The sequence below is a fragment of the Polyodon spathula genome, chromosome 16 (assembly GCF_017654505.1).
Source record: "Polyodon spathula isolate WHYD16114869_AA chromosome 16, ASM1765450v1, whole genome shotgun sequence".
NCBI lineage: Eukaryota > Metazoa > Chordata > Actinopteri > Acipenseriformes > Polyodontidae > Polyodon > Polyodon spathula.
Genome location: NC_054549.1, coordinates 17,346,110 through 17,373,685, shown reverse-complemented (window position 1 = coordinate 17,373,685; position 27,576 = coordinate 17,346,110). Strand labels below are relative to the sequence as shown.

At 41.9% G+C, this 27,576-nt stretch overlaps 2 protein-coding genes across 7 annotated transcripts in view; one reads left to right on the top strand and one right to left on the bottom strand.

Annotated features, from left to right (window-relative positions):
- LOC121328669 (coiled-coil domain-containing protein 30-like) overlaps positions 1–15,315 on the bottom strand; it is a 33,962-nt gene extending 18,647 nt beyond the window's left edge. For 4 of the 6 annotated variants that reach the window (XM_041273585.1, XM_041273590.1, XM_041273586.1 and 1 more), the window contains exons 1-10: positions 13,748–15,315; positions 9,993–10,175; positions 8,531–8,651; positions 7,922–8,112; positions 5,929–6,018; positions 4,934–5,017; positions 3,735–3,882; positions 3,312–3,383; positions 2,507–2,622; positions 954–1,040 (exon numbers count right to left, since the gene is read on the bottom strand). In XM_041273585.1, the coding sequence (XP_041129519.1) occupies positions 954–1,040; positions 2,507–2,622; positions 3,312–3,383; positions 3,735–3,882; positions 4,934–5,017; positions 5,929–6,018; positions 7,922–8,112; positions 8,531–8,651; positions 9,993–10,175; positions 13,748–13,765 (1,110 nt within the window). In that variant the 5' untranslated portion in view covers positions 13,766–15,315. The remainder of the gene's footprint in view (positions 1–953; positions 1,041–2,506; positions 2,623–3,311; positions 3,384–3,734; positions 3,883–4,933; positions 5,018–5,928; positions 6,019–7,921; positions 8,113–8,530; positions 8,652–9,992; positions 10,176–13,747) is intronic. The other 2 variants (XM_041273587.1, XM_041273588.1) reach the window with 2 other exon arrangements.
- A 322-nt stretch (positions 15,316–15,637) lies between these two features.
- On the top strand, positions 15,638–25,992 carry LOC121329394 (something about silencing protein 10-like). Its single transcript, XM_041274980.1, has 16 exons — positions 15,638–15,813; positions 16,983–17,070; positions 17,305–17,361; positions 18,450–18,506; positions 19,708–19,789; positions 20,288–20,356; positions 21,448–21,569; positions 21,923–22,075; positions 22,673–22,744; positions 22,882–22,922; positions 23,125–23,221; positions 23,392–23,526; positions 24,045–24,190; positions 24,482–24,542; positions 24,702–24,809; positions 25,824–25,992. The coding sequence occupies exons 1-16, from the start codon at positions 15,797–15,799 to the stop codon at positions 25,911–25,913; spliced, it is 1,395 nt and encodes a 464-aa protein (XP_041130914.1). The 5' UTR covers positions 15,638–15,796; the 3' UTR covers positions 25,914–25,992.
- Positions 25,993–27,576: the final 1,584 nt, after the last annotated feature.

The window sequence follows — 27,576 nt, the reverse complement described above, 5'->3', positions numbered from 1 at the left end:
GTTTTTTTCTGACTTTATGTGAACGAAAAGACACAAATTCGCCCGTTTTCCCATTGGAAATAGTGATATTTTGAAATTTACCTGTCCTGGTCACAAAAGCAAAGTTTGTGGGGAATAATAGCCATTTTCTATACTTTTGAGGCATAAGCAATTAGGAAATAACACTTACTACCCAGGAACAAAAAAAAATAATAATAATTGTTACACTGGATTATTTTTATAGTTGTGTATGATGCATAAATACACACATGTCCCGGGGGCACAGTACAGTAAAATTATTGCTTACATAAGGGAGAAAGTAAAATAAATGCAGTCCTTATTATAGGATGCACCTGCACTGTAATTCTACTGTATGTATAGTACTGCTATAGAGGTTTGTTTTAATATATTGTCAATTATACCTTACAGGCAAAGGAAACATGTTCATGGTTAAGCATGTTCATTACATCACAGAAGCATTGGAAAAGCACTGCAAAATGCCAATGAATATTTAAGGTTGATAACACTGGACTGAAGCTATTTCAAAGATATTTAAAAAAAAACAAAAAAAAACGCCAATTTAAAAAAAGCTGAAGGCTACTTACAAGCCTTTAAATGAAATGCCTGAGTGGTTTATTTCTAGTTTAAATATTATTGGGTGCGTTTTCACAATTTGGAGTAAATGGCTTTGAGAATCCGGTCCAATGTGTGTTTATGCTGTACTGCAAAGGGTAAGCTATGATATAAACAGTGAGTAAACTTTACTGAGGTTTTACTTGTGCTACACTGTGAGAGACACGCTTGCTGAAGCCCTGAATTTACCTGTGCTACACTGTGAGAGAGACGCTTGCTGAAGCCCTGAATTTACTTATGCTATACTTCAAGAGAGATGATTGCTGACATGCTAGTCTGCCAGACACAGAGTTCTCTGGATTTACCTTTGAGAGACACGCTTGCTGAAGCCCTGAATTTACCTGGTTCAACTGTAGAGGCTGAGACTCCAGCTCTGACACAGTCTCTCTGACCTGGTTTTCCTGCACTTCCTTCTTCAGTTTTTCCACCTTTAAAATTAATTTGAAACATTCTGGTTACCACTGTGTCATACCCCGTTCAGGCAGAATTCACAAGTGCATTCTTCCAACCACGTAGACACCAGTGGAGTCTCCTTACAGGAGACAAGGGAGGCAGTGCTTCCTCAAAATTTCAAAGTAAAAAAAAAAAAAATATATATATATATATATATATATATATATATATATATATATATATATATATATATATATATATATATATATATATAGTTGTGTAGCATTATAATATAATAATGTTCAATACAACAAAATGCCTAAAGTTTAAGAAAAACAACATTTTAACCTAAACCCAGGTCAACATTCCTATATTAACACTAATGCTGGAGCCCAGAGAGATTATTTTCCTCATAGGAGGCAAGCCTCTATTATAAATTCCTATCTGCTCCTAAGCACAGTACTAGCAATGGCAGATGACGTAGTCTGATCCCTGGTTTTAACTGGAGGAGCCACTCACACCCTCCCGCCCCCTGCTGAAGCACTGCTGTACTTAGTATAGATGATTATGAGGGAAGTGCTCAATAGTGGAAATTGCATCATTTGGTTTCGCACCCAATTTCCTAAAGGAGATTTTAAAAAGTGACCAGAAAAAACTATAATTCCCAGAAGACACTGCGCGCCCATATGCACACTGCATTGTGACACCGGTAGCGTCAGTAAAATGAGATATACTTTCATATTATGATACCACTTCCTTTCTGTGAGAACAAATCTAGTTGTTAGTTTTGTTTTTTTCTCTCTTAGTGTTTGTTGGAAGTATATCTATATTAATTTAGCCTTTCCCCAGCACTATTTGTTTATTTTCCCCAGTGCAGGCAAACTCTTTCACTTTCGCCTCTATGGGATATCATTATTTTGTTGGTGATTTATTTCAGTTTACAAAATTAAGCCGATAGGATGTGCTTGATTTTTGTCTGCCTTTCTCCTGCCTTAACAGCTTCGTTTAGACACATTTTTATGCAAGGTATGTTAGTGACACGGTCTTGAAATCTAAATGCTATATTCATGTTGTATACAGTGCACTTTTAAACATACACTGGCCGTGTGTAACAGTTAAGTATATTAGAATAGACTGTGATGGGCTACTGTTTCTTTTCTCTGTTGGCTAGTGGAGAAAATGTGTTTAACAACCAAACTGGGGTAAAAGCTGTTATTTTGAATTGACAGTCGTCAATTGATGGGAGATGTATGTTATGGACAGGCTTGACAATATGTCAAAGCATTAGGTCTTTATCATCTAAAATGTGTGTCACAGGATGAAATGGAGGGTGCCGTTAGACTTTGCAGTTTTCACGACATTGAAAAAATATGAAGTGGTTAATAAATCAGCAGTTTAAATGGAAGAGGCAGATTCACCCTCACACTGATGATACAAATGACACAAGTTTATTGCTGATGTAACGACAGTGTGTAATGTGTTGACGATGTAAAGAACACACCGTCTGGAGCAGGGCCTTCCTCTCCGAGTCCAGAGAGCGCACGCGGCTCCTCAGAGACAGGATCTCTTTATCCAGCCTCACGTTGTGCTCCTTCGCCTTCTGCAGCTCCAGCAGGTCTGAGGACACAGGCATATGTGTTACTTTACATTTACAAGCTTCCTGAATGTGCTACTACACATAGCAAAATAAAAAGGGATTCCTTCAAAAAATTCAAACACCAATTCCAGCTTAACAGTTCAGGGACTACAGGGATTCAAAACGGTAAATGTAGACACAATACTAGACTGCTACTCAACCACACACAGCCATGTGCAAATACTAATTTTGTATACCAGTTTGGTGTGGGACATTAAGGAAGGTTTAACAAAGACATGCAAAATTAAATGTATATTTCCTGTGAATTGCTGGTCAAGAAAGGCGCATCACTTTGACAACTGGTTATCCAATGTGATTTTATATGAGCCTGCACTAAATCTGAAATGACTTTGTCAGTTTTCTTTCTCTCAGGTTATTACTGTTGGTTGGAGAATTAGCGAACAGCGCCTCTTAGTGGCCAGTATTGTATATTGTAGTCGCAGTTATTTTTCCTATTTCTGTAGATGAGCTTCAAGAGGGATTTCAGGACAGATGTTCTGCATGCCTCAAATACAATCCAAATACACTGATAGGAGGTGCACATTTTCAGACATTCTTAACACATTTACATGTTAATAAAGGAAAATAATTCACCTAAAGTATCACCTAAATATGAAGGCACTGTTAGAAATATACTTAATGACACACTGTATTTTATTGAAAACCCTACCGCTCTCCTTCAGCTCCTCCACTTCCACTCGCAGCTGCTCCACCTCCTGACGTGCTCTCTGTAGCTCTGGGTCTGACAGGAGAGAACAACCACAAGCCTTACAAATATCTTTCATTGGAACAACATAATTCAGTGGTGGAGACTCACTAAAAGAACACAAAAGCACCCGCTACAATATCATTAAACTTGCAACAATATTAAATATTATAATTTGATGCTATTACATGTCGCTGCAAATTTCAAACGTATGTTACTTGCTACTAAATATCACTGAAATGTCCAATGCAATGTGATCTGAACAACAGTATAAAGATCTTTGCAAAGCATACACCCTCTACAGTAAAGAGGCCGTCCTCACAGTCATTCATTTGTGCATGCATTGTGTAATGTATAAAAGCTGCATCTCCCCACTGCACTGCTCACCGCTGCCTGCCTTCCTGGCGATGTCCAGCTCGTCGGTCAGCCTGCGGATCTCCTTGTGCGCCATGGAGAGCCGGCGAGACGCTTCATCCAGATCCCGCTCTGCACACTCCCGCCGCCGCCGCTCACTCGACAGCTCGGTATCGTGGGTCTGCAAGGGAGTGGGGCAGGTCAGAGAGAGGGGGGATCCCAGAGACAGAGGAGTTAGAGGGGTAGAGAAAGACAGAGAGGAGTTAGAGGGGTAGCGAGAGTACAGAGAGGAGTAAGAGAGAGGTAGAGAGGAGTTAGAGGGGTAGAGAGGAGGAGTTAGAGAAAGGTAAAGAGGAGTTAGAGGGGTAGAGAGACAGAGAGGAGTTAGAGAAGTACAGAGGAGTTAGAGGGGTAGAGAAAGACAGAGAGGAGTTAGAGAAGTACAGAGGAGTTAGAGGGGTAGAGAGAGACATAGGAGTTAGAGAAAGGTAGAGCGAGACAGAGACGAATTAGAGAGGGGGGATCCCAGAGACAGAGAGGAGTTAGAGAGAGGAGTTAGAGAGACCCTGGTGTTACATGTAGTACAGGATCTAGCCGACTCTGGCCCAGGCTTTCCCTGATGTGATGTTACACTGAGTTGGTTGGTGCCTGGTGGTTAATGGAGCTGGAAGCTGGGAACATGCACACTGTCTGGAATTGGAGAGACCATGCCAGGACCTGTGGGAGTGAGTGAGCTACACCTTTATCACTGTCACTCTGGTTAATGAAGTTAGTGCAGGTCTGCAGCAGGGCACCACAAGCAAAACATACAAAACAGCTAACACACTCTCAAGCTGTTCCCTTACTGGACACTCTTCAATGACAATGAGGTGGCACTGTAACGTAATGATAGCTGGAGCTTTACCACAGTGGTAACATTTCCATACATTTTGACAGGTCCTACACACCTAAACTGACCGCGGTACTGTACCATGATACCGTATTAGTGTGCGGTCTTTATACAGTGGGATTATAAATGGTTTCAACTGTTCAAAGACTATGTGCTTTTGCCTTCTATAACAAGACTAATCTCTGTATTGATGTGCCTGTGGTGGTCCTGCTCAGCCTGGGTTGCCTGGTCATCAGAAGGATTTGTGACCTTGGTGCAGTGGTTAGTAGAGGCTCATAGGGGCCATAGTGCAGTGGTCAGTAGAGAGCTCTACTGCAGGTAGCAGGAGGGAAGGTGGACATACTGAAGCACCACCATGGGCGCCCTGTGCTGCCGTACGGACGCCAAACAGCTTCTTCCAGGAGCTCGTGGTTGGGGACAGGGGGTCCTTGTGGAGAGACAATGTGGATAATGTCATCACTGAGAACAGAGCTCACGTCACTGCACTGCCATCCCTCCACTGCCGGGGACTGGGTGCACACTGAAGGGTCTAGGGGAGCAGTTTTGCAAATGTCTACACACACAAATAAACTAAAAAAAAATCAACAAAAGGAAAGCCACACAAAATCTGTTAATTTAAAAATAAAAAAAAAAACCTGCAACTTTTTTTTTTTTTTTTTTTTTTTAAAACGTCAGGTTTTTTAAGAAATGCGAAATCTTGTGCCTATTGACTAATCTGTCACCGCCTGAAGGTCGGTGCATGAGCCAGCATCCTTGGCTCCACCCCTCAGCTCCAGTAATTGGCTCTGCTCTGTACACCTCAGCTCCAGTAACAGGCTCTGCTTTGAGATCCAGGGACGACACTGTTCAAACACATTTATTAATAAAGACTGATGTGATCAAGTTTTTAATAACTTTTTTTCTGAATATCAAATTGTGCCTATTGACTAATCTGTCCAGTAACTGGCTCTGTCGGTGCACTGAGCCAGCATCCTTGGCTCCACCCCTCAGCTCCAGTAATAGGCTCTGCTCTGTATCACTCACCTCGTTCACGGTGTTGGCTCCACCCCTCAGCTCCAGTAACAGGCTCTGCTCTGTATCACTCACCTCGTTCATGGTGTTGGCTCCACCCCTCAGCTCCAGTAACAGGCTCTGCTCTGTATCACTCACCTCGTTCATGGTGTTGGCTCCACCCCTCATCTCCAGTAACAGGCTCTGCTCTGTATCACTCACCTTGTTCATGGTGTTGGCTCCACCCCTCAGCTCCAGTAACAGGCTCTGCTCTGTATCTCTCACCTCGTTCATGGTGTTGGCTCCACCCCTCAGCTCCAGTAACAGGCTCTGCTCTGTATCACTCACCTTGTTCATGGTCTCTTTGGTGAGCTGCATAGACTCTCTCTGCTGCCGAAGCTCCTCTTCAAGTGTCTGTCGAATCTGGTCCAGCTCCTCCTAACAGTGGGTGAGCAGCCATGCGTTACACACACTGATGCGAACCAAAATAATAACATTCCACTTTTCCTGTTTTGCCCAGTCAATGACTACATAGGTCTCGAACATACGGTTTTGAAATAAACATGCTATAGCAAACATGTGTTTTCATTCTAAAACATGACATCTGGTACAATAGAAGTAGGGCTTGAAGTTTTTGGTAACCGATAACAACTGAAAAAACACCCCAAAAGACAAATTTAGAAAATTCGTTTTTTATTTTTTTAAACCAATAAACCTGGGTTTTGGCAATATATTTGTTAATAATGTCAATCATTAACTACTCTTTCTACATAAAGAAAATGTCTTTCAGAAGGCATGTAGTGTGCAAAGCCATTGCTTCTGGCCAATCAGAAATTTTTGTAGACCTACCTATACTAGAACACTAGACTTGTGACTGGGGCGGGACTAATAAATTCAGGACCAGTCATTATTTTTAAGTTATGTTAACATTTATATTTAAAAAATAATAATTTGTGTAAAACATAAATTAATAAAACATCAGTATTATATAATTATAATAAATAAAACATATTTACTGTTAAAAGGCTAATAAGTCAATCGGTTACCAGCATTTAGTTTGCTTTGCAGTATGAAGTCATGTATTAGTGTTTCCCATGTATGTTTGTATACAGTTATTTAAGGGACTTGTATTCAATAAGCTTTATTGATGAACCAGGCAGCGAGTTGAGTTGGAAGTGTACAACGTGCGAGCTGCAGTAATGAAACCACAGCCGAACCCCGACATCACAGTGTGATAGACATGCATAAAACAAAAGATTTCTCACAATTCTCGGATTCAAAATGCATCCGGAGTTCTACCTAAATGGCCTGAATCCTAAATGTGGACATCCTCACTTCAACACAGTAAGTTAACGTTTGTATATGTATTGGTGAAACGCACTTGCAATTTATTATACAAACCGAAAAATAGACATGTAATAACCAAAAATAACAGATTCTGCCAAATAATAATAATAAAAAACGAAAAAACACCCCCGAACTGAAAAAAAAATTTAAAAAACGAAAAATTGAAGCCTATATACAAGGTTAAGAAAATTCTCAGTTTCTATGCTTTGTTCACATGTGACACTTGCTCTGTAATTTCACCTTAGCGGTGTCTTCAGCATTCAAATCTGTACTGTTGAGACCTATAAAATGCATGTACATAAGAGGTCAGATTTATGGGGTTACTCTGTTCGCTACACTGTCAAGGGTAATCTAACATGGGTATGAAATCTGGAAGTTATCCTAACTAATGTGATGACGTCACAGTTCAGATTCACTTTGTAACATTTTCAGCCAGCACATCCTGGTTTAAAGCATCTCTATGCCTTCAACAGAGCTCTCAGCATTATGTTCTAAGTACACCAGAGTACAGCTATAACTCCTTCTCCCTGGAACACTCTGCCACATATTGGATGTAAGAAGCACTCCTAACCAGGATAAGGGCTCTGAAGGAACTAACACAAACTCAAACTCAATCACCGATTAAATCTTATCTTTATTACCTTGTATACCCGTCATATGTTTTTTAATTCTATATTTAAAATGCTGGATTTGAAAAGAGATATTTTGTCTTTAAAGTGTACTGTTTGGAAGCTCTAGGGGGGATATTTTTTCAGTGGGGACGGCAGTTGTATAAGTAAGAAAGGGTATGCCAGAAGGTTTATGAATAAGAGTCCCTCACTATGCAGGCGTATCTCATTGTTCCACATTGCAGTGGAATGATCCCAGGAAGCACAAGTCCCTGAGAGAAAGGATGAAAGGATTGAATGCGATTTGTTTTCAAATCACGTTGCCCTGCTGTGTGTTTCTTTGAGAGTCAGGCAGGGTTACTGTGTGAGCTCGGAGAGCCGGGTACCTGTAGATGTACCTCCCGCAGGCTGCCTGTGTAGCTCTGGGAATCCAGCTTCCTCTCTGCGCTCTCCAGCTTCTCCAGGAGAGTGGCTCTCTCCACTAGCAGGTAGGCGATCTGCTCGCTGGGGCTGCTGTGGGAGATCTCAGCCAGGCCCTCCTGATCCAGCATCTCCTCCACCTCCTTCAGATGGGCTTCTGCACAACACACACACTGGATTAACACTCACTGCACATCGGGTACTTGCTGGTGCAACATATGGAGCTAACCTAGTTGAGTTACTTCTCAACAGTCGTGATGTATACTGGTGTACACCAATATATTAGGCATTTGATTGGCTCACCATACTGATCTCTCAGACTCTGATTGGCTCACTATACTGACTTCTCAGGCTCTGATTGGCTCATTACATTAATCTCCCAGGCTGTTTGGCTATGCTGGTCCATCCAGGCCTCTGATTTGTTATTCTGGTCTAAACCTTTGATTAGCTATTCTATTCTTTATTCTGATCGCTACTGTCTATCTAGGCATCTGATTGGCTATTCTGCTCTCTCCAGGCCACCGATTGGCTCTGCAGATTTCTATTTTGGTCTCTCCAGGCTGTAATTGGCTCACCTTGCTCGAGCCTCAGCTGCTGCAGTTCCCCGCGGAGCTGCTCGTTCTCTCGCTCATACTCAGCGGTCAGGGCCTCGCGCTCCTCAGACAGGTTGCGGATGTGATCCACATAGTTCTCCACCTGAAAGCACACAGCGGAGTCTAATGAACGTGGAGCTGAGCAGGATTCCACACCTGCTGGCTGGGTTCAAGCTCGGCAGGATTCCACAGCCCCTGGCTGGGTTTCAGCTCAGCAGGACTCCACATCTGGCTGGGTTTCAGCTTGGCAGGATTCCACACCCCCCTGGCTGGGCTCCAAAGAGGGCTGAACCAGCCAGAGTGGGGTGGTGCAAAATATCTGACAGGGAAATATTAAGAGACATCCAGAAACACACTGCAGAGAGGAATCTGAGGAGCACATCAACATGAGGAGGAGCAGGTGGGTTAACCTAGGGGATTCTCAAACCCAGTGGTCAGCACTGTCTATCAAGATATTCACATCTACTCTTTTACTCCACACTGGAGTAGGGCTGTGTGGCACTTTATTTTCTTTTATTTTCAGGATGGCTCATTGCGATAACACTGTTTCAAAACCTTTCTCTTTTCCTGTAATAACGACTTTGCTGCAAGGGCAGCCGGCACGGGAAACCAGGAATGGCTCAAACTGCAGTGCAACAGGAGTCTTCCAGTATCTGCCACCCTGACACTGAAACTACTGTACATTCCTGTCTGTCATCACACAAAGGCTTGTGAGTAACAGACTGAGGATATGTTGTTTAACCAGCTCAGGAATTACATGGTAGAGACTCTGAAACAACTTCATATCAACAAACTTTCACATACGAGACATTAAAACAGGCACTTCTGAATGGTTCATATTGTATTGTAGTTGAAGAACAGGAATGTTGAAATGTAAATCTGGTCATGCAACAGGGCTGCTTTGTCTTGCTACTATACGCTGTGATAAAAGCAATCTTCGCTACCTTTTCTGCTAGAGATTCCCTTAAACACAGAGGGGTCCCCTTTGTAAATCAATGACATGACGGGCTAACACTGTCCTCCAACAAGTACTGGGAGACTAATCACTAAATGAGGTGTGAAATAAATAACACGTGTTCTACTGAGCAGAAGAGTTTCATTTCTTTCATAGGCAATTTGATAGGGGTTGTACTTGGTTTAGTTTGCTCCCGAGAGATTTATTTTTACTGTTGTTTAGTATGGATTGTAATTTGAAATCTTGCCGCGCTAATCGCTTGTTCTGTGTTGCTGAAGATGTGGCGATTATCTACGGCAGGGTGCAGAAACCCGGCCCTCGAGGTCCGGATTCCTCCAAGGTTTATTGGTATCATTAAATAATGAACTGAGTGAGACCTAGGAGGAGGTTCAATTGGGTCAGTTCAGTAACTCAGGTTACAGGAGGAACAAAGACCAGGAGTTCATTCTGCAGTATTATTGGGGATGAATGCTAGTTGCCTGTCCTCACCTCTTTCATCTCGGCTATCTGTTGCGAGCGCACCTCCTCCAGGTCCTGAGCGAGGGCGCGCAGGCTACCCTCGCTGCGCAGGTACAGACGCCACAGGTGACGCAGCCGCTCGTCCGCCGTTGCCCCAGGCTCCTGTCCATCCTCCCTCAGCCTCTGGAGAATGTCATCCAGCTCAGCTTGCTCCTGTAGACAACAGCAGCATGGGTGAGCTCTCCCCCACACACACAGGCAGGGGGCTCAATGCACCATAGGTATAGTCAGTGTCACAACTTCCTTCATATCAAAAAAAGGATTTTGTTGGTACTATCGACTCTCCTTCTAGCACACACAGGGATAAAGTATTCAACACTGTTGAAAATATTAGATTTCTCTTCCTTTGCACTCACTTGCTAATTCTCAATACTTCCAGACCGAGGACAACAGTTCACTGAAAGAGAAAGTATCTCAGTGTATCTGTCCAGGGGGCACGGCCAGTGGGAAAAACACTTGTGCAACAAACATCCTCTTGAGACCCACAAGGGTTCTTTTCATTGGATTGCATTCCCCTTTGAACTACTGATAACTGAGACACAAAAAAATGAACCCTAACATCTTAGGAAAAAATAAGAACCAACAGCAAACAACATACATTTTAGAACAACAGTAAATAGTTAAAGAACTTCTCAGCAGTTCTAAAACAGTAAGTTCACAATTAAAGCACCAGACATTATCAAAAACATCATTTATTTTATTTATTTATTTATTTATTTATTTATTTATTTATTTTTTTTTTAATTGCGACACCTTGAGCTGTTTGCCTATTTTAACCTCAACTACTGGACCCATTCTAGCCCTGCCACTCCCTGTATATTAATGTGCTTTAATTAATGATCACTGCACAGTTATTAATGCTTCCATAGCGCACTTACAGAGAAAGTCTGGTGCATTGTTCAGACCCACTTCCACATGAGGCAGATTGACTATGTCCAGAGTAAATCTGTGTAGCTGAGTGGTAAACGGACTTGCTGTACTGAAGCCTGTATATAACACTCCCCAGCAGCCCATTTCTCTGGTGTTGGGCTGTTTCCATGAGAACTGCCTGGCTGCCCCACACAGGGGACTGGAGAGGGCCAGCAGAGACACGTCCCTCCGTATTACTGAAACCCAAACCCTTAATTTCAGCACACAGGGACAATAGCCACCACCAGCAGCAGCAGCAGGGGAGGTCTGTTACTGTCACAAGCAAACAATGCCTTAATGTGAAAAAATCTGATACTGTACGAAACTTAGAAAAGTTGATTCCAGGTCCCCGAGTGGCTCACCTGGTAGAAGCACCGCCATGTGGTGCACAAACTAACAACCTCACTCACTAAGTGGATCAAACTTTCCAGTGGGGGTCCTCAGTCAGGATACCTAATGTCATGGGGGTCTGGAGATCGGGAACCCCAGTGCTAAATTACAGTGACTTAGCAACTTGCTAAAACAGATGGTTTGGGTGCTTTTGGGTGCTTCAACTTTATCATCATACTAATAGCCCTTGTTTTAAATGTACAGCCATGGTAGGGATGTATTGTGTGCTTAGGAATGGCAATTAGGATTGGCAGCACTGTGGAATCCAAGAACTGAGCAGTTCAGACTTCAAGAACGGCTGGAATGGTAGCGTGAAATCTAATAGCTCAGCAGCTTCTGCACGGTTTCATTACTATACTCCACAGAAACAAATACTTAAAGAATGCAAGCCTGCCTTGCTGAAACTGGATACCCCTCTCTTACCATGCAGTGTGACGTCTCCAGTCACACCCTGCAAAAGAAACGCACTCACACAGACACCCAGACTGCATGCCACACTAACAAAACGTTCGGTTGCAGCGGCTGTTTGCATCGTAACCCGAGAGGGTCCCACTACAAACAGAGGCCTGAGGGCCTTTGAACGGGCTGCAAAACAGTTTTTAAAAAAAGGGCTTTAAAAAGAGCCCTGAATCTGGTGAGAAGGGGCGACTGTTTCTCAAAGGTATAGTTCCTGGTTCTTCTGATTCAGCCTGACGCATTATAATTCCTGCCCACTGAGCTGTGTCTGACTGCCAGCTTCTATCCCTACACCTGGCCTCTGTGGAACGGGTTGCTCTGCTAACTGTAGAATTCTTGAGTGACATCCCTGGAGCCTCGTTCAATAAAGGCACACTGGAGTAAAATCCCTCAAATATAACAGTTAATTCCAGGTATACCACTGACTGATCTTCACTGTGCTTTTAATCAAATCCCCAGCAAAATATTCAGTTTCTGTAACTTATACATGTAGAGTGAAGCCGCTTTTTCAGGAACAGTGGCTTGAAACCTGGTTCCAGAAGACCTAGTTTGAGGCAACTTTACTGTTTAAAACCCCAAGTCTCCCCTGGTGTGCCATGCAGTGGCCTGAAACCTAGTCTCCTGAAACCAAGTTCCAAGCCACAAAGTGGCTTCGTCTGCCCTCAGCTTCACAGACTGTGAGCAAGTGCACAGTACATAGTGGGAGTTTTCAAATGACATAGTAAAGCTCGTGTTCTGATTTATTTCAAAGCAAACGTATTTGGTACTTAATGGGTTAAAAATTAATGAAAAGGCTGAAAATAAGTACTATGCCATATAATGGCTTGTGGAAAAGCAAGCGTAATAATTTGTGGGTAAGTGCAATGGTTGCTATTAACGGATGGGTATAGTAATTTCACAGCGGCCCTTCATCCCCAGTGCACAGAAGGATTCCGGTGTAAATGACCTGTAGTGGCAACTACTGTGCGGGACAAAGAAATCTCCAGTTAAATAAGAATCACACTCATGCAGTAAATGTTTAAATGACTTGTGTAAAATATCTGATCTCAATATTATTGCTCTGAGAAAAAACTAGGGAGGGGTTGACACTCAGGAAATATTGTTATGCCATAAATCGGGCATTATTTGAGGTTAAGGTTTACAACACGGGATACAACTAATATCCTTGACGTCTGTGCTCCATTGCTACTTCAAGCAGAGATAGTTTTGATGAGTCTACCAGGTCAACATATGAAACCAAGTAGAAGCTATGTACCTCTTTGTGAGATTAGAAGCCCCAGTGAACCAGAATTCTATACAATGAGATCATCTCATTCCCCCCTTATCAAATCCAGTCCCTAAATCCACTGTAAACTCCACACTAAACTACAGAGCATCACAGTGCTGCAGGTCCAATCTAGAGGACAATCACACCCATGTGCGCTTGCTTCTAGATCTATTAAAAGGCAGGGTGTGGGTTTCTGGGGTGTCTTGGGGGGCAGCAGTTTGGTATAGAATTTCCCATCATTACACCCCTTAAAAAAGTTTCCTATAGTAATAGCTATATAGTGTAATAAAGCAAAAGTGAATGTGTGGTAAAGCATAGGTAAGCATTGCACAGCATAGAGAGGTATAGTGACGCACATAAAAACATGGCAAAGCAGGGTAAACTATGGTAAATACACAGCATAACCATGGGAAAAGTACAAAAATACATTTTTTTTGCCCCTTAAAGGACACTGCTTCTGACATGCCTACACTGTGAGGAATTACAGACATTATAAGAAATAAACTGCTGCTTCCTGGGCTGTAGATCAAATGATCAAGTGCAGTTGAAAAATATCTTCAAACACAGGGAAATGGGGACTAGTGTTAATGTTACAAACATCTAACAGGCATTTAACATAAGAAACCTTAACAAAAACCCCAATCAGCAACAACCAAATGACTTGGGGCTCAAATACAAGTATAGAGATACGTGCAATATTTACCTGTGGAGGATTGTCCATGTCTTCTGCGCTGGGGCTACAGAATACCCTACTACAAACGCACCCCGTATGAACAGTCCATGGTTTTTGATCGATCTAGATTGGTTATACCAGCTCCAAAAAAAAGCTGTGCAACTAAACAGTGGTTTTATTTGTACGCTCGTTAAGTTCACACTTCTATAAAAAAATAATAATTCGATGTGCCCGTCCTCATACAATGAGATCAATTATTTAACTCTCCTCAGAGATCTTTGCAAACACTCAGTGCAGTGAATCCTTTGGTGCATGAAGCTAGCGCATACAAAGACCAGTAGTTGAACACTCACAAACCCGTAACATTCACTTCTTGAGCGGTTTTATTTTTTTAATTGAGGGTTTGTTAAGTTTCAACAATTAATATATGCATTACTGCGCCCAGAACTGAATATTAATACACAAGTTTATAAAAACGCTTCCTGTTTGAGGGCTAGCGAGTAGAAGTCGCTCGGATTGTGAGGGTGAAGGCGGTGAGGTGTCTTGGGATCCCTCATTGTCACTTCAAAACACTCCTTAATTCAACCACGCTTGCTCTGAAACACGCTGCGAGTCGCCTTTTAACAGAACAGCCCAGTTTAAGTGTTTCTTGCTTTAGTTTTAGGCAGGGGTGCTGAATCCTAAAATAATTCTTACGAGATCCTCAGTTCCATTTTCTTCGCTTTGGTAGCGCAGCTGTCACAGTCAAACCGATACCCAAATAAGGCTATGTTTTCACTCTCTAGAATATACAGTACTGTACAGCTGCTCTAAATTATAGTTTTGGTCTCACAGTTAGTTTTATTTGGAGGTTGTTTAAATTTAGCGACGTTCCATTTACTCGTAATGTTACAGAAAAAAATCCCTTTTGCATCAGATGTGCCTATTCTGGGTGCGGGGTTCAAGTTGCAATTGCCGGTGTAGCGATTTTAAATTGTAGATCCTTTTGTTCGTACGTTGTACACTGTATCCAGTACAATAACAGCAACACTGCTGAACTATGTTTGGGTCCATATTGGACTCAATATGGGACATCTACGGATTCTTCGGTTGGTGTGTTGACTGTATCTGCATCACGTCTTAATCAAATCCTAGCGCAGCACACAGTTTTCTGTATTCAACAAGTGAGTGCATGCCGGGCTCCCCTATATCAGCAGGATGGTGGGTGACTGGATCTTCACACAGCAGCACTGTCTGTCCAGATAGAGAACACAGCGACCTTGTTAAAAATTGTGTTTTTCGAACCCCGTTTTCAGTAGCGGAAACCCGGATCAGTAATCCCCGTTCTTTGGATTCGCTCCTCTCCGCGGCTCTGGGGGTTCAGCAGTATCTGTACTCTTGTTGTTTTGCCAGAGATCGTTTTCAAAAGGTCTGGGGGTGCTGACTCCACGATCTGATATTTCTGCGGGCTGTAGAGTTGCCTGCCCGATCCCGTCTCCACATACTGGGGCAGTCGGTGGAAATACCAGGTTAGCACAGCCTGTGGCCGGGGGCAGTTTTCTGCTCCAGGGATGCGCTTATCTCCACAGCTGAGCGCAGAACGCAGTTGCCGAGGCCGCAGGGAGCCTTGGCAACGGGACAAACCATCAGTTTGGAGGGGGGGGGGGGATACAGCACCGCAAATAAAATAAACCAGTTTCAAATTGCAATGAGAAATAAAAAACAATTGGTAACTAATTTTACACCGTTGTGTCTTACATTTACGAGCAATATTGATGTTGTTGTTTTAATTTAATTACTTCTTTACATTCTGCAATAGTTTACTCCCCAGAAGATGCGAGTGTTTCCAGAACACCTTGTACAAACAAAATATGTTCCTAGCTAATGACGTTTCGCAATCTTTGTATATCTGTTGTCCCTCTGACCAGGACTCGTTCGGTAACACATATGCTAAGACATTTGCTGAAATATTATGTTTACATTTTTCATCTTGCTGGAACTTTTGTGAACTTTTAAAAGTTGGTGTACATTGTTTCTGACCGGAGGAGATTATTGTATGCACAACCGGAAACACGTGTAGACTGCAGTTCGATCATCAACATGGGGCGACCAAGGAGGTAGATGCGGAACTTTGAGAATTTTGTTTCATAAGAAATATAATAGTTGTGGAACTCAGACGCAGGATTTTAAAATGACATTTACAAACTTTCAAACTAAAAGGGACTTGGTTGGTGTAAATACTGCAGATTCATATAATTGGAGAGTAAAATGAGCGACTGTTTGTCGTCTCCTCTTCGTCCCTGGGACTTGCACAGCCTCGAAATGCACGCCGTCCAACCGTGCAAAGTGGATATACGTGGTTTGATTAATTTGTGTTTCATTTTTGTGGAAGCGGGAGTTGTGTCACATCTTTTCTGCGTGTACCGTAGGTTGTTGCTGATTGACATTAGTGATACAATCTCTTATGTACTGAAAAGCATTGCATTTGACTTGTATCCGGTGTTCTGTATCCATGTACAGAATGCCAGGATTTGTTTAAAAGCATCCAATTCCATTGACCTGTATAAGTGTTTTACTGTTCTCTTCACTACCTCTTTGTTCGCAAGCATGCTGGGTGATTTTTATTGCAATTAATGAAACACTGTTTTAAGTGTTTAATCATATCTGAGGTACTTTGACAATGATCATCCAACACTATTCAGCACTCAGTAACGCTGCATTTAGAAATACTGAAAGACAATTCAACGACAAACGTTTGGACTAGTTGAAACGTTCACCATTGAATTTCATTTCTATTGTTTTTTGCTTTGAGTTCAGGAGCTGCTCCTCGGTTCTAGTTGCTTACCGTAGACACATGAAACGTAGGCCACATTGTATGCCAAAGTGTATTCTCTTACATTAGTAAGCGCCAGCACCATCTAGTGGACAGCTGACGCTGGCTCTTATTTCTGTAATTGCACTTTGGCTAGTTTAGTTTGTTACTGTATATCTATGGCAGTTGGCAGCTAGAATGGATCTCGACTGATAGTACTTTAACACGTGTCAAAAAAAACGTAAAGCAGGCAGTATTTGAGTTTTTGCAATAAGTGACATTTGAAGCTGCCTCTGTACTGTATAAATGATACAGTTGACCTTGTCTTTTATGGTCTAAGAGTGTCTTTGGGTGGGCCAGTTCTGTGACCCAAGATGCTAAATACTTTCCTCTTGCATTTTTTTTCTGCTTGTATCTGAACTGCTTAAGTGTTTACCAGTTTGTCTTGTTCTTTCTTTCTTATTTTAACTCAAGGTCTGTGAGTCGGAAAAAGCCTCGAACAAAGGAAGAATATGACAGTGATGACCCCTTGGCTTACAAGGACATGCCCGTCCCTGACAAGGTAAGGTCTCTTACATGGATTTGCCATTGAAGCCTTGGAGTGTACAATGATTAGCATACACAATTCTAATAGTTATCAGCATAATGGTCCACGGAACTAATGACATTGTGTATCTTCCCTTTGAACCATTGTTCAAACAAGCTATCTAGAGGCGAAGGGCCTCAACGACTGTTGTTGTATTGCTTTGTGACTCATACACTGTAGTGTGATGTGTCTTCTTGTTTTTGTCTCTAGAAGTCCTCTCAGTATTTCCAAGATGAAGTCGATGATTTCCACGAAGAGAAGCATAAGGTTTGTACTTCAGATTTCAAGTAGAATATAAAAAGGACGTTTTTCAAGCTGGCAATTCCTGTGTAATGCCAGAAGAACTTACTGTGCCTCTCTCTGTGCCCAAGCAGTTACCTGTCAGCTGTTTGGACAGTGCTGCTTTTGCTATTATCTCCACCTGTCTGTTCTTCACCAGAATTGGGGTCTACACTGTATTTATGGCCCTATGAAATCTGTTTTTATTTATTTATTTATTTTGAGATTTAGTTTCTTCAGTTTTAAAAAATATAATTGGTGTTTCAGTTGTTTTAAATCAAAACAGTGATGTGGGTCGGAATTAAACAGATCATTGAAATAGGCATTACCATCCAAATGTGTGGGTATTTTGCTCTTGAAAACCTGTGCTGTTACTCTGTGTTTCTACGCATGCGCCACGATACGGGATTGTGCTAAAAAAATAGCAGTGTTCATAATACTTACGCACTGTCTGAATTTGCCAGTGTTACCGTTGTGTTCAAGAGACCTTGGGCAAAAGGGAAATTCACTTAAAAAATTTGATACTTTTTTTTTTTTATACAAAACATAGCCAAATCTGCAAAATTTAACACCTTTTAACACTGTCAGTAGAAAATGTTCTCCTGAGCTCTGTCTGTATCCCTTAACCCTTTGTGCGCAGCATGACGGATGTAAAGGGGTAGTTGAGTATCTTTGTATGTAGGATATCTGTGGTCTCTGCGTCTCTCAGCAACGACCAGGAAGGTAGTTAATGCCCACCCTGCAGCACGGCAGCTACGACAGTCTGCCTTATACTGTACACAATGTGTGCAGATTTCACAAGTTTCACATTCTTCCTTCAAATATGTAGTTTCGAGCTTCATGTAATATGTTTGATAAAAATGGCGAATGCGTTTTTCTGTCGTTATTTTTTTTCCGTATAGCACTGGATTCCACGTTATGCTTTTGATTCTGCCCGTGTTCTCGTTAACGCAGATTTCATAAGGCCTTATGTATTCCATCAAGCCAGATCTCGGTGGTTTTTCTCTCTTGTCCAGTAAACCCGTCTGTAGAGCATGCAATAATCACTTCTCCTGTGTCTTGTTTTGTTCATGTAGAAGCTCATGGCAAGTGGAGTTGAATTTGACAGCGACCCAGAAGATATTGCTGATGAGGTAAGGCAAAGTTACTTGAGCAGATGGCTGTATTCAGTGCAGGATTGCCGTGTGGGAGAGCTGAGTATAAAGTAATAAAAACTCTCTTTGTCAGTGCTGAAGGAAATTTAGATGCAGCATTTAAAAAAAAAAAAAAAAAAAAAAACAGAAGTCGTCTTGCATTGTTGAAGCATTTAAGTGTTACTGTATACAGTAACCCCAGGCATAAACAGGGCTTTCTGATTTGGGTTTTTATATTGAACCCGCCTTTGCTAACACATTTTCTGCTTTTTGGTCTTGGATCACAATACAAACCAACGATCCATAATGCAAAAAAAGTCTCAGGATTCATCGATAAACAATAAATCACTACACCTCTAGTTATATGTCTTTTAATATTTAACAAATCATAAAGAAATGTATCAAGGTTCCTTGCTACTAGTTCTGTCATGTTTATCAGTTTTTATTAGTGCAAAGACTTTGCTACATTACCCCATTAAAGCAAATGTCCAGGTTTAATGTAATATTTGCATGTGTAAATGCTGTCATGCTTGTCACCTGTACAGCTATGTCCAAAGGTTTTGCATCACCCTATAGAATTAACTAATTTTGCTTCATAAAGTCAAATGAAACCTGCTGAATAATGTTACCTTAACATATTGAATTACACACCGCTTTCTAATTTCCCATATACTTAACAGAAAAACTGACAAATTGAAAAATGTGACTTTTCAAAATCTAACACGAAATACTTTAGTACTATTATGGTTTCCGGTAGACTTTGGTAATATAATTTTGTAGTTTCTTTGATTACATGATGTTAAATAAAATTTCTATATGTGTCAATCCTAAAATTCTAGGTAACTTTTGGCCATAGCTGTCCTGGCTTGTGGAGTCGAATGCATCCACAGCATGTGTGCTCTTGTGCTTCAGACCTGTAACATCCTATAACTGCCTGCTGCAAAGCCCCCTACATCTGCAACACAAGGCCGGGTTTTACACGCCACTTCCAATTACAGGATTGGTGCAACTGCTCTCAAAGCGTTAAGACTACCGTTTCTAAAACCAAAATGAAAATAGATCAAACTTTAGAACATTGATACAAGTTTTATGAATATGGCCTCGAGTTGTGCCATTTCTGTGCATTGGTGACAGTCTTTTAAAAGGAACAGTCACCAGGCTGGGTTGTGGGGACTGCAGTTTAATCCTGTCTCTCTCTCAGGAGGAGGTGATGGGTCTGGATCTGACAGACTCTGAGGAGGAGGAAGACATGGACAGCGACCTGGAACAGAAAAGGGATGAAGGTGAGCGATGAAGCTTCTCCTGTATATAGAGTGCTGAGCAGGGACTGGCACTGTGTGCTAGACTGCTGTATATAGAAGCAGGCTGTGTTCTGTGGGTTTTATTGCACACAACTCTGCATTCACACTGCAGCAGGGTCGTTTTCACATTCTGGTAACGCCATGTTTGCACCCAAACAGTTAAAACCATATTAAATATATAATAATATTACCCATACGCTTTAAGGTTTTTAATGTAAAACACTGAAGGGAAAAAAAAAATCTACAGATTCCATAGTTAGTTTTATAACCGGTTTCAGGCTGATTGGAGCAACATAGTTCCATGCAACAAATGGTAATGGACCAGAGTAAATCCAATGCATTATCATTTGGATCTGTAGTTATGAAATTGTTCCGTAAGTGCAGCAGGCTGTGCTACCTGTGTACCTGCCGTGTGTCCTGTGGTTGCTGCAGTAGGATTAGAGTGAATGTTAATGTGCTGTGCCTTGTCGTTCTTCACAGATCTTCCCAATGAGCAGGCCTGGGGGCTCCAGAAGAAGGTATTCTACGACACAGACTACGTGGATTCCAGTAAGCACTTCACCCCTCTGTGTTGCATCGCCCGACACACTAGCAATTTTATTACACTGATCATTGATAGAGTATCCAGATCATTTTTATGTTGACTTTAATATAAAGTTTATCATTGTTAGTTATTATAGTTTCATCTTGAGGTTGATGTGTTTGATGTTGTAAACATTTTAAATACAGAATTATGCTGAGATGGTAAGTAAATGGTAATGTGATCAACATTGCAGACTATTTTGAACTTTTTCCAAAGAGATTTCCAAGCACTGTCTTGTGACACAAATTATATATTAAATAAACAGGGAAAAAATAAATGTGTTAATTGGATTATTCTGCCTTTTATTGCAACTGTGGTTCCTTTGACAAAAGGGGTACTGTTTTAAAAAAAAAAGGTTGAATACCACTGCTACAGCACACTCGCAACCTTTTTCATTTGCAGTTCCCAGATGGTGCTGTGTAATTCTTCACATCCCATACTTGAGATTGCAATTGCTTGCATTTTTGCAGAAACTAAAATTTTCTTCAAAAACACTTTGCTTCACTAAGCTCATAAAGACATCACTCCAACAAAAACAAAAGCTGTTTATTCAGATAATGGACAACATTATGACAGAATTGTTGCTTATTTATTGTGACGTGGCCTCTTGTCCCAGAACACCAGGATTTTAAAGGGTTCTTCTTTTGACTGGCTGCACCGAAATGATTGCAGTAGATGTCAGTTACAACTGCTGAAGCTTTCCAAAGCGCAAATAGAAAGGGGTGCCTCTTATTGTTTTCACAAGTATTAGTTTTAACTGGGATTTATTAACCCCTTAAGAACCAAACATTGTACACTGTAGTAGTGTATAAACAGAACATAACAAACAGTAGAAACGTAAATGTTTTCTGGTAATTGCATATATGATCCCAGTCATTTAAAGTGTCTGACTCGTGTTATTCCCTGACAACTCACAACATTGCTTAAAAACCATTGTGTGCAAGTCAGTTATGTTAGCATCGAGATGCTCTTTTTAATCTGTTGTTGAAAAACATGCTGCAGTTCCACAGAGGCAGCCTGAAGCTGTGATAGCTCAGCTGAGGTGTTTCTGTTTCAGAGAAGAAGACCCAGCAGGAGGCTGAAGCAGAGGAGGAGGAGGAAGAGCAGGAGGCCAAAAGCATCCAGAGCAGACTGGTGGGGCAGCTGAGCGAGGAGGACTACGATCTGCACCTCCTGCAGGTATAGCGATTGCTGAGCCAGGGTCTGGGTCTTAGTGCGAGAGCCCGGGGTTGGAGGGGTCTTAGTGCAGCACAGTGCTGTCTCAGACTAGAGCCGGGATTGGAGGGATCTTAGAGCAGCACAGTGCTCTCTCTTAAGCAAGTTATGGGCACCCCTGTTTTAAAGCTGGTGTACCGCCTTCATGTTATACATTAAATGCAATCCTTTGCTGTTGATTTACTACAGTACATCCTATTCCCCCACTCCAATTTAGTTTAGCGTTCGTTTCAGTTATAGGGACACTAGCGCCCCCTTGTGAAATGTGTGGTTCTATGAGCTCTGCAGTTTATAAATGACAGTGGCCTCATCCACAGGAGTTCTCCACAGAGCAGGAGGCTGCGAAGAAGCCTGAGAAGGAGGAGCTGATTGTCAAGGACCTGAAGAAGATGAGCCACAAGGAGAAGATGAAGCTGCTCAAGAAAGAGTCCCCAGAGCTGCTAGAGCTCATCCAGGACTTCAAAGACAAGGTCAGACACACACACACACAGAGTTTGGGGTTCAAATGGGCTCTTATTGGATTAAGTATGTTCTTTTTTTTTTAAATCGACACCTTCCAGCTGGTTTCACAGACCTCAGCTAGCACTAATCTTGGATTGTCTAGGTAGGTTAGGACTACCTGGTGTTAACTTTTAATGTAGTGGTAGTGCATGATCCTTGCTAATCAAGGTCTGTGAAACAAGTTTAAAAGTGTTTTATTAGGAAGGACAGAATGACACTGTTCTGTATGAAGCGGTTGTGGATTGAATTCAGCTGTTTAATTTTGGCTTTACCATACTTTATTACTTGTTATATAAACAGAACAGTCCCAGAGCATTCAGGCAGTGCTCTGGTTTATTACTCTCTTTGGTGGAGTAGCTCCAATACCTCTTTGTGTGTTCTCTATATATCCTCTGGTTTATTGCTGTCATTGGTGGAGTAGCTCCAATACCTCTTTGTGTGTTCTCTATATATCCTCTGGTTTATTGCTGTCATTGGTGGAGTAGCTCCAGTACCTTGTGTGTGTGTGTCCTCTGTATATTCCATTCCGTATTCTCTCTTAAAAGAAGAGTGTGTTTGTCTTGTAGCTGACTGAGCTGAAAGATGAGCTGCAGCCTCTGCTGGACATGGTGAAGGAGGGGAGAATTCCCCCTGGAAAGGTGAGTCCCAGACAAGGCTCTGGTCAATATTTTGCGCTGTGGAGACACACAGAAATTAAATCATATAAACTTGACAAGAGTAAGAGGGTGAGCTGTTTGTGTTCAGATATTCATTTTTGTTCATATATTATTTACAGGGGGCTGACTATCTGCAGACCAAACACCAGCTCTATCTGAAGTAAGTGGTGCAACAGTGAAGCGAGAATGTTCCAAATTCAGCTTTATATGAGAGAAACGTGTGTCTCAGATTGTATCCACTCGGATTACTGTTGTCTCCTCGTACGCTTGATACATCCTGCAGTTATTGATTAAACACACGTCTCTTACAGGAAACTCAGCGTTCTGATTGGCACAGTTTTTCATGTCTGTTTTTTTTTCAGTTACTGCACAAATGTAAGTTTTTATTTAGTTCTGAAGGCCAGGAGAATCGCCGTGCACAACCATCCTGTGATCGAGAGGCTGGTAACTTACAGGAATGTGAGTAACTTAAGTGCTGCAGAAAAAAACAACCCTCTTAAAACTAGGCATGTGAATTCTATATGCCCAGCTTCAGTCTGAGCTGGAACAATAATCAGTTGTGATTTTATGGTCGTTAATTAGTTTAGTTTTGCTTTGTGTAGCACCTCTTACAAGTGTTCATCCTGCAGCTAATCAATGATTTGGGAGGCGTGGATGCCAAGTTATCATCAGAAATCCGCCTGCTGCTTAGCGAAGCACAGCATGGCCAGACCAACAGAGCGGTGAAGGAGAAAGGAAAGAATCCACAGAGGAGCGAACGAAAGGTGAGGAAAGAGATGTGCTCTTTATCTGTTCAGGGAATTGGAAGCTACATGCAGTTATGATGCATGAGTCAGACATGCTCCAGAACCACCCACTGCTCTCTTTGGAAATGCACTCGTGTGAAAATGGTTTGAACCCTCCCAAGGTGCGGACTGTTTTAACTGGTGCTGCTTTGCATAGGGTTAAATGATACTTAAGAGTCTCCTTGCAGCTCTCAAAACCTGTACAAACATGTCTGGGCTTCAGAGCCATTTCATTTATCCCCCTGTAATGCATGGTGGTGTGTGCTAGTCCATTGACCCCCTCTATCTCATGCATAGTGTTTGTATATTGATCCTCTCTCTATCTAATGCACAGTGTTAGTCCATTGATCCTCTCTCTATCTAATGCATAGTGTTAGTACACTGACCCCCTCTCTATCTCATGCATAGTGTTAGTGCATTGAGCCCCTCTTTCTCTCATGCATACTGTTAGTGCATTGATCCTCTCTCTATCTCATGCTTGGTGTTTGTTGTCTCAGGCAGAGAAGCGGGCGACTGTGTCATCTCAGCCTGCAGGGGGTGATGCTGGTTCTGATCTGGACGAGGAGGCGGCTCTGCATTACTACAGGGAGGCGGAGGAGAAGGTGAAACTGAAGAAGAGGAAGAAGGGGCAGGAGGAGGAGGGGTAAGCAGGCTGTCAACACAAACACTCATACTCCATATCTCATAGTCCTCAAAATTAGGGGTGTATCGATACAATAATGTCATGATACCACGCATCTAGCAAAGTGCAGGTCCACTACAATATGCATCACAATACATTGTCCTGAGGGGCTACTTTTAACATGTTTTAATATGATTGGAACTATTTTAAGACAAAAATTAAATGATTAAGGACAGTGTGTGTCCATACCAATTATAAAACACAATTATTCATCATTCAAGGGTGAATATGATGGATCTCTCTGTGTTTCAGATTGGGAGTGGAAGCTGAAGAGGAACTGGCTCCAGATGCAAAGAGAGCCATCACTTACCAGGTGAGCTGGGGCTGGGAGTGTCACAGACCCATAGGTCTGGTTCCTGGCTTCATAGACTGGGGGTTTGTAAGGCTGAGTAGCTTGGTAAAAGCCAGACCCTTCTGTGTCGTACTCTGATATTCCCATGTGAATTTTGTTTTTGCTTTTAATGTTCTGCAGATCGCCAAAAACAAAGGCCTCACTCCTAAGAGGAAGAAGATTGACCGGAACCCCAGAGTCAAGCACCGTGAGAAATTCAGACGTGCCAAGATTCGCAGAAAGGGCCAGGTATGTGTCTAACCAGCACCCTCGGCATTCTCCCTTCACTGACACAGCTCTGTCTATTGAACCTTTACCATCCGCAACTAAGCCACACTGTGGAGTGCCCGTAACTGCTAATGAATGTGTTCTGGGGACTCTGCCTGCTTATTAAACGTCATTTAGGATTTATTTTGTCACCCAGTGGTAGCGGAGGTGCCCGTACGTATGCAGTAAACATGTTGGATGTTCTCCTACACGCTGTCAATGTTTTCCATGGTATTGCCACCTCTATGAAAGGGTTTGTATTCTTGGAAGAGAAATCTTGTTAGTGATACAGTGTTTTACACAGCAGATACAGTACATGCTGTAGATTACATTAAAATAAATGAACCTGCAGTGTGGTGTTAAAGTCCCAGAACCCGCTGCAGTGCTTCCAAGAAACCCCTTCCTGTCCTTTGATGTATTTGCTGTTGTCCACAGCAATTTCTTTTGCAACATGTTCCCGATTTTTATTTATTTATTTTTTTTAAGTTTCATATTTCACAGAGATAAGTAAATAAACAAACGACTTGCTTTATTCCAACTTTTACACGGACGCATTTGCTAGGAGAAAGATTTTGCTTCTAAACATCGCACTGCATCCAGTCAGTCCATTCTCCCTCCTGCAACAATGCTGGTGCTCTGCTTGAAATGAGTGGGTGGTGTTGTAGGAAAGAGCATGATCTGGTACACTGCGATCCTTGGAAGACTTTTTTCTTTGCTCCTGGCAAGTGCTCCCAAGTAAATGTTGAGAAAGTTGCCCAGCTGATTTATGACCCATGGTGTAATTTTAAATTTGTTTTAAAACATAACATTGCGATACGGACAACACAAGACAAGGAAAAGATAACGCAGTGTGTTTCTTGTAAACTTTGCAGGGTGCTCTGCAACACTTTAACTAAAGATGATTTTGCTTTATTGCATTTTAGCAGGGTTACTGAACACACACACAATTAGAGCTGTGGCTGGAGCCTGTTTGAAACAGTATTTCTTTCATTTCAGGTTCGGGAAGTGCGCCGGGAGGAACAAAGATACGGAGGAGAATTATCTGGCATCCGCGCTGGAGTTAAGAAGGGTGTTAAGCTTAAATAATGATGTCATCCATGTGATGTGGGTATTATTTTATTGTCTGTTTTTCAGCACCATACTGTTAAATAAAAATTACATTTAAGTAGGTTTTTGTTTTTTCTTGTGCATGGGTGGGGTGATGTAGCACCTCCAGTAAAATCATTCAGTGCGCTGTAAGTAGCAGTTTAAATACCATCTGACAAATATTAAGTCACATCCCCAATGGAACCTGCTAGGAGTAACAACACTTATAATTTCTTTGAGAGTGTAGATCTCGCATTCAGAACGTCAGTGACAAAGCATTTGAAACGTTTCAACCAGAATAGGTTCTGACACAGCAAAGCATGAGTGAGAAATACTCAGCTTGATTAGAGGTAGCCACACTTATTAACATACAATACACTTACAAAGTAGAATCATATATTCTGGTATCTGCAGCATCATCTTCCATAGGCATCATCAGAGCACTGCGTTTCTGGAAACATGCTTCCTCCTTTAGTCTGGAAACCTATAACATATAACCTGAGGGGAACCATAATTTATCTAAAATACAAATATATCCAATGAACGTGTGCAGGTTGTCCCCAGTGGGAAATAAGAGGTCCGTACATTATATAATGATGCACCAAATAAATGCAACGCTCTGGTCCGATGGATTTAATCAAATATTTTAAACCTAGATATCAAATAAAATCACAGAAAATGTGAACAAAAATGCAAGTTTTCAGTATGAAACGTGACACACTGTCAAAATTAAAACATTCCGAAGTTAGTATGGAGTATGACCTCCCTGAGCATTAACACAATCCTGGCAAAGTTGATGTATAGTTCTGATCAGCCTCTGGATAGACTGCTGTGGGATGTTCCATCACTCTTCCTGTGCAGCTACAGCCAGCTGGCGAAGGTTAGCTGATCGCGGTTATCTCCTGTGGATGGTACTAGCAATTTGGTCCACAGATGTGCTATTGGAGCTTGCCACAGCAAGACCTCGACATTGTTTTCCTGAAGTCGTGCAATTGTAATCCTAGCAGTGTGTGGTCTTGCCTTGTGCTGCTGGAAAATTGACACTTCTGGAGTGGTTTGCAAGAACGGAAAAACTGCTGTCCACATGTTCCTCCTAAACGGCCTCCGAACATGCAAATCGTTGTCATGCAGACGGCGAGCTCCAGTCATTCTGCTGATGCACGGGTTATTTCTTTCTGGAACTTCTCGTGATGTAGCCACTGCAGTCTGAAAACGATTACGCAGATGGATCAGCCAGATATGACGGTCCTGGGCCGGTGTGGTGACCCTCTGCCTTCCAGGACGTGGCCTGTCCCTCACAGATGGTTTCCTGCTTTCTCTGGACTAGTCTGCTGATTGTTGAAACGGAACATCTCATTCTCTAGGCCACTCCTCTCACAGACAGGCTGCCTTCAATCGTGCCGATAACAACAAGTCCATCTTCATTATTTAAGAGGGCATGGTCGTATCTTTCATTGTTCTTGCGTTAATTGAAATCATGTCTTTTCGAATGGCTATTTATAGATTCCTGAATCCACTCATTTTGGCAATTTTAACTCAAATACCAAACATTGAGCACCTGGTGTTTTTATGAAATCACATGACTTGAGCTCAGTATTTTGTTATCCCAAAAGAACAATACTACTGAAACAATCAACAAACCTATGTGCTCGCTATTTAAAAT

Bases quoted from the DNA above. Each gene is read 5' to 3' on its own strand.
- LOC121329394 (XM_041274980.1), top strand. The intron at 22,076-22,672 runs GTCAGACACACA...TTTGTCTTGTAG, and splicing joins TCCAGGACTTCAAAGACAAG to CTGACTGAGCTGAAAGATGA. The intron at 24,810-25,823 runs GTATGTGTCTAA...CTTTCATTTCAG, and splicing joins AGATTCGCAGAAAGGGCCAG to GTTCGGGAAGTGCGCCGGGA.